The sequence below is a fragment of the Corythoichthys intestinalis genome, chromosome 15, assembly GCF_030265065.1.
Source record: "Corythoichthys intestinalis isolate RoL2023-P3 chromosome 15, ASM3026506v1, whole genome shotgun sequence".
In the NCBI taxonomy this organism is placed as follows: Eukaryota; Metazoa; Chordata; class Actinopteri; order Syngnathiformes; family Syngnathidae; genus Corythoichthys; species Corythoichthys intestinalis.
Window position 1 is genome coordinate 49,747,986 of NC_080409.1, and position 6,636 is coordinate 49,754,621.

Consider the following 6,636-nt stretch of genomic DNA (forward strand, 5'->3'; position numbering starts at 1 on the left):
CTGTGAACCCACACAGGTGTAACATCTTGTAATGCTATATAAGCATAGAATACCCAGACCATTGCATCATTATCCGTTTTGACAGTGGCAAAAATGATTGTCCTTCTATACGCCCTTTCTCTATTTGGTCCCGCAATGGCCTGGGAGGTAAGTACAGTATTTGACTTCTGATTGAGTGTTTTTTTCAGAATACAATTGCCTCTATCCATGAAATGTTCGTTTCAGGATTTGAACCAGTGGCGTGAACTGAGTGCAAATCCCGAGGCAGGAAGCGGGGGTGTAGACTCCTGCACTTGCGATGCCTTTTTGCCAAGTTCTACATCTCCCTTTAAAGATCTGGTGGCGGTGGAGCAGGCAGCCGTGCAGATATGGCACAAGCTAGAGCTGGAGATGGGCAAGGTAATCTGTTACAACGGAAATATAGGGTACCTCTCGTAATGTGGAATTCAAGCAATTGTTTTTCAGTAGGTTTTTAAAACTAAAGAACACATGTCAATGAAACTTCACCTTGTTTTCAGATTGAGGACTATGAAAGTAAAATGACACAATATGCAGAAAAGATCATCGAGCTGACAAGAGAAATCGAGATACTGGAACAGAATCTTGTTGCGAACAGTGAGGCCACTTTGGAGAACATGGAGGTGAAGATTAAACAAGTGGAGGCTCTGATTGAGGAGCTTCAGCTTTCATTCAAAAGCTCTACCACCGTCTTCCAATCTCTTCACCAAGAGGTAAGTTAGCAAAAGTGGCAGCAGTTTTGAAATTTTTAGCCAGATTGCCGTAACCACACCAGCCATACCGCCGGAACAATGTATTGCAATTCCAACGACTCGGGCCGGCGCAAACCCAACAACCCGGCCAAAAGGCCAAAGTCCACGCGTTCACTTTAGTTTAAACCCTTTGTACTGATTCCATTTTAAAAGCTGGAAAAAGGCTTCGAAAAACAAGTTGACAATTTATTCCAAGTCGACAGCAATCAGACAGCAAGGCAAAAACTGCAAACAGACCTAGACAAAGAGGAAGGCTGAATTCAGGGTCACTATATCACAAGTCAACAAAAGATTCCCGATAAAAATGACAACGATTAGTTAAAAATTCAGTCTTTTAAGGCTCTGGTGAGGCGGGCTGTGGTCCGGAAGAAGGTTGTGTTTGGGCATTCTCACGGGTTATTGTCTGTTGTGGATTGGCCAGAAGAGTTTGGGCTTTACTGTTGTCAGGGCAACGAGAGTTGAGGATTTTGCCAGCTTTATTGCCACGTGAATGCTGAGTGTCATCTTCTCAGTCGCGGGTTCCTCCATTATCAGATGTTCCTTGTGTGAGGAAAGGATGTCCTTTCATTGTTCTTGACTGTCCATTGTTGGTTACCAGAAGAGTTTTTGGTGGTCCAGATGTCTTGGCCATCCCGTGCTATTCTCGCTCCGTCAGCGTCAATCTCGCTCAATCAGCTGCATGACCCGCGCATTGGGCTTCCGTAGTCAGCAGGCATCCTGTAGTTGTTGTTGCCCTTATCTGGCCGTTGTCTTGGCGCTGCAAATTCCAATAACTCCAAGTCCAATTACCGTAATTAACGGACTATAGGCCGCTACTTGTTCCCCTCACTTTAAATCCGGTGTTTTATAGTCCAGTGCGACTTATGTGTTGATTTATTTGGGTTAATAGTGAAGGAGATAGTAGCTTTCCTCCTAGGCACCGTCTAACTGTTAGTATTACTCTTAGACACCCAATATAAAATAAATAGCACTTATACCATAGTTTAAGGAAAACAGAATATAGGATATAAAAGATACACGACGCCTTCTTATCACGGACCGAACGTGTGCGTCATGAGCAAGATTGACGCACCAACTCTCGCAGTCAGTTCTCCTGGCGGGACGGTCCGTCCTAACACTAGGAACACAGGAGAACACCCGATATTCAACTGATTAAACGACTGACAAGACTCCAAGAGCCCGTTTGACACTGAGGTGGCAAAATCCACAACAGTAACTCCCAAATCCTCCTGTCCAATCCACAAACAGACAATAATCCCAAACACACCCTTCTTCCTACTCACTGCCCGCTTGTTTTCAGTGAGCCTTCTTTAAACCTATCAAGATGGAGTCAGTACAAAGGGTTAAAACTAAGGTGAACGCGCGGAGTTTGGCCTTCTGGTCGGATTGCCGGGGTCCCGCCGGCCCGGCTCGTTGGATCTGCACCAGCGCGTGCTTGGTGGTTCGGGTGGCGCGATTCCGGCAGTCTGGCTAGAAGGTCAGATTCCTTCAATAGCTAACACTTTATTTGCGCAATAAGACCGTCATAATTATGACATGACACTGTCATGGGCAATCATGAATGCTTATGACAGATGTCATTAAGTGTCATCCGGCAAATTATGTCAGTAACTCCATTTTTGTCCAGCTCGGAACTTTTACATCCATTCAAAAATGAGATCATTTGACGGATAACACAAAATGACATCTGTCATAAGCACTCATTAATGCTCATGGCAGTGTCACGTCATAATTAAGATGGTCTTCTGACAATCTTGTGGCGCCACTGTCAAAGAAAGTGTGACCAAATACCATGAATACCAGTTAATGAAACAATTGGAACAGTAACTGAAGAAATAATTAGCATAGAACATGAATTTGGACTGTTATTTTCATTAGTAGCGCTGCAAAGCATGCTAGGAGGCATGTTTGACGACAACAGTGTTGACAGCAGGTGGCATCAGAGGGTGACTGTCTCCCTCAAGGGAACACTGATGGCCAAATGAAACTTCTTGAAGCAATGAAGCTTTGCAGCCATTTGTTTCGAAGCTTCATGGTGGTTCATTTGGTCTTATGACATGTCATGATGCCGCTGAAAAATAAAGTGTTCCCGGTTAATATCTTTTGGTGTAAATATTCCATTATACAATGAGGACAGCTGCGGCTTAGAGTCAAGTGCAATTTATCTATGAACAAATCCTGTTTTTTGTGTCAAATTTGGTGGGGCTTACAGTCATGTGTGCCTTATAGTCTGAAAATTACGGTACTTATAGTTCAAATATATTTTACCTGTTTTCTTAAAATATGATTTAAATGCTATTTATTTTATATCGGGTGTCTAAGAGTAATACAAACAGCAAATATTCAGTACGTTGACAGAACGCGAGGGGGCGCGACAGTACGGATGGATTTTTAAAAATTATTTCAATGCTCAGATCACAGTTATGGTGAAAAGCCTAGACAAGGTGGAGAAGACCCACGACAAGAATTTGGTTCTAAAAACACGCCGAGAGTACATAAAGATCCAAATAGAGCTGGAAGAGTGTGAAAGACGCTACCAGGAGATTTTCAACCCCAATATTGGTAAGTTCTACCACATATTTCATAGACATACAGTAGTACGAAAAAGTATATAAACCTTTTGGAATTTCTCACATTTCTGCATAAACTCACCATCAAATGTGATCTGATCTTTGTCAAAATCACACAGATGAAAATACAGTGTCTGCTTTAACTAAAACCACCCAAACATTTATAGGTTTTCATATTTCAATGAGGATAACATGCAAACAATGACAGTAGAGGGAAAAATAAGAAAGTGAACCCTCTGTCTAAGAAGACTTAAAGAGCAACTGAAACCAATTTTTACCAAACATTTTAAGTCCGGTGTGTGCCCAATCACTGATGAGTGGTTTAAAGCTGCCCTGCCCACTATAAAACACACAATGGGTAAGAATTGTCTTAATGAGAAGCATTGTCTGATGTGCATCGTGGTTCGGTCAAAAGAGCTGTCTGAAGACCTGTGTTCAAGGATTTTTGATTTGTATAAAGCTGGGAAAGGATACAAAACCATCTCTAAAAGTCTGGATGTTCATCAATCGACAGTCAGAGAAGTTGTCTACAAATGGAGAGAGTTTGGCACTGTTGCTTCTCTCCCAAGGAGTGGCTCTCCACCAAAGATGATGCTAAGAGTTCAGCGCAGAATACTCAGACAGGTAAAAATGAACCCTAGAGTGCCGGTGTGTTGGCTGGATGTCACCTGCTCTGGCGGGGGACCCTGCCCTGCCCTGCCCTGGGCTTGGTGGACCACTGGGCAGGTTGGGGGGCTGCTGATGTGGCTCTTGGGCCGGGTGGGCGGACGGGGGTGGGGGTGGCAGGGGATTTGGTGGTGCGTCCCCTCTTTCCATCCCTGAAGGCCAGTTGATGGGGGCGCGGGTGGCCCGGGGGACCACCCTAGATGCCGGGGAGGGGGGGGGTGACGATCTGTATGGCTGTCTCGTGTTTGGTGGGGCTCACGCGTGGCTGGATGTGATTGGGCGCGCTTGGGTGGGGGGCCCCGGTGCCTTGATTGGCGATGGGGCGGCGTAGGGTCAGTTGCCAACGGGCTTACACTCACATGGGATTCACACGATTACTGGTTTCTAGATCACAGAGCCGATTTGTGTACACTCCACCCCTCCCAATCACTTATCTTATAGACTCCCCCACCCCTTCCCCTTCTTTCCCTGGTCAACAGGCCCCCCACATGGTGTCAACCGGAAATATATCTAGCTGACGATAGCACCAACATACTCATAGTTAGTGTAGGCGTTCAGTGTATTTCTTGTTGTTGTTTGTGTTTCTTTTCTTGTGTTTATTTTCTTCAGTTCTCTCATAACACCTTCCTGTTCGCTGCTTTAAGAGGGAAAAAACCATGATAAGAGGGAAAAAAAACAAAAAGAAGTTATTGCTGCCAAAGGCTGGGCCACGAAATATTAAATGTGATGGTTCACTTACTTATTTTCCCCATTCTGTCATTGTTTGCGTACTCTCCTCATTAAATATGAAAACCTATCAATGTTTGGGTGGTTTTAGTTGAAGCAGACACTGTTTTTCATCTGTGTGATTTTGACAAAGATAAGATCACATTTGATCGGGATTTCATACAGAAATGTGAGAAATTCCAAAAGGTTCAGATACTTTTTCATACCACTGTACTTGGGTGTAAGACTTTAACGTAATGTTCTTCTCTTTTGGTGTAGGTTCCTGCGATCATACAGGAATCACCAAACTCAGCAAGCCTATTGTGAGTCACCTTAATGCACATCTAGGCACCAGCCATATTTATGGAGGCTGGGGCAAAGATTCAAAACCAATTCGTGACAGGGAATCTATGTACTGGTACTCTGGAGCCACGTCTATGAATCTTTACGACATTAGGTTCTACACTGATTACAAAAATCTGCTTTTAAGAAACCCTTTCCATCATCACACCCTGTCAAGTGAATGGCGCGGTCTCGGAAGCAATTATATAGTTCGCGGCAACACCCTATATTATCAGAACTACAATCCGTTTGGGTTAGCGAAATATAATTATACCAGTATGAGATATGAATCCAGGGTGATTCCTGGGACAAGCTCTTCATTTTCCTATGCCAATTACCCTCATCAGATCTTCGATTTTGCCTCCGACGAGAACGGCCTTTGGGTGACGTATGCCACGGATCAGTCAAACGGCAAGATGGTCCTTGCTAAAATCAATGAAAATTCTTTTGGGATTGAGGAAATATGGCAGACCAGTGTCTATAAACCAGGTATTAACAACATTTTCATGGTGTGTGGTGTTCTTTATGCTGTCAGGACAGTCGACATTAAAAATGAGGAGATATTTTACATGTTTGACACTAAAACCAAAGAAGAGAAGTACGTTAGTATAATTTTTGAGCGCTTCCAGGATAAGTATTCCAACCTGGACTACAACCCAACTGATCAAAAGCTGTACATGTACAACGGCGGCTACTACGTTACCTACCACCTATGGTTTAATCACACAGTTAAGGCCACAGAGGAACCCTCTTTTCGTCAAACCAGCTCGGAGATAACACCTATTTGAAAAGTGAATAGTTTTTCCTGCATTAAAATTAAGTATCCCTTTCATGCTAGAATGCTAATAAATCATTTCATGCATCATCCAATGTGTGTTTCTTCTTGTGGAGGTTAGCATGCATTAAACATCAGTGATTAGAACCAGTGATATCTACTATCTTGTCACAGATTACCGTAATTTTCAGACTGCTACTTTTTTCGTTCATTTGGAATTCTGCAGTTTATAGTCCAGTGCGGCTTATTTGTTGATTCATTTGGGTTAATAGTAGGGCTGTCAAAATGATCACGTTAACGGGTGGTAATTTTAAAAAAAATTAATCACGTTAAAATATTTGACGCAATTAACGCACAAATGCCCCGCTCAAACAGATTAAAATGACAGCACAGTGAAATGTGTACTTGTGTATTTCGGAGTTTTGTCGCTCTCTGCTGGTGCTTGGGTGCAACTGATTTTATAGGCTTCAGCACCCATGAGCATTGTGTAAGTAATTATTGACATCAACAATGGCGGGCTACTAGTTTATTTTTTGACTGAAAATTTTACAAATTTTATTAAAACGAAAACATTAAGAGGGGTTTTAATATAAAATTTCTATAACTTGTACTAACATTTATCTTTTAAGAACTACAAGTCTTTTTATCCGTGGATCCCTTTAACAGAAACAATGTTAATAATGTTGTTATAATAAACAAATACAGTACTTATGTACAGTATGTTGAATGTATATATCCATGTTGTATCTTATCTTTCCATTCCAACAATAATTTACAGAAAAATATGGCATATTTTATAGATGGTTTG

General features: G+C 42.4%; 1 protein-coding gene across 1 annotated transcript; it reads left to right on the plus strand.

Annotated features, from left to right (window-relative positions):
- Positions 1-230: 230 nt before the first annotated feature.
- Positions 231-5,962, plus strand: LOC130931477 (olfactomedin-4-like). Its single transcript, XM_057860318.1, has 4 exons — positions 231-399; positions 519-731; positions 3,185-3,332; positions 4,991-5,962. The coding sequence occupies exons 1-4, from the start codon at positions 391-393 to the stop codon at positions 5,839-5,841; spliced, it is 1,221 nt and encodes a 406-aa protein (XP_057716301.1). The 5' UTR covers positions 231-390; the 3' UTR covers positions 5,842-5,962.
- Positions 5,963-6,636: the final 674 nt, after the last annotated feature.

What these genes read in the sequence shown, in the direction of transcription:
- LOC130931477 (XM_057860318.1), top strand. An exon ending in TCCAATCTCTTCACCAAGAG is followed by an intron (nt 732 to 3,184) that starts GTAAGTTAGCAA and finishes TTCAATGCTCAG; the next exon opens with ATCACAGTTATGGTGAAAAG. An exon ending in GATTTTCAACCCCAATATTG is followed by an intron (nt 3,333 to 4,990) that starts GTAAGTTCTACC and finishes CTTTTGGTGTAG; the next exon opens with GTTCCTGCGATCATACAGGA.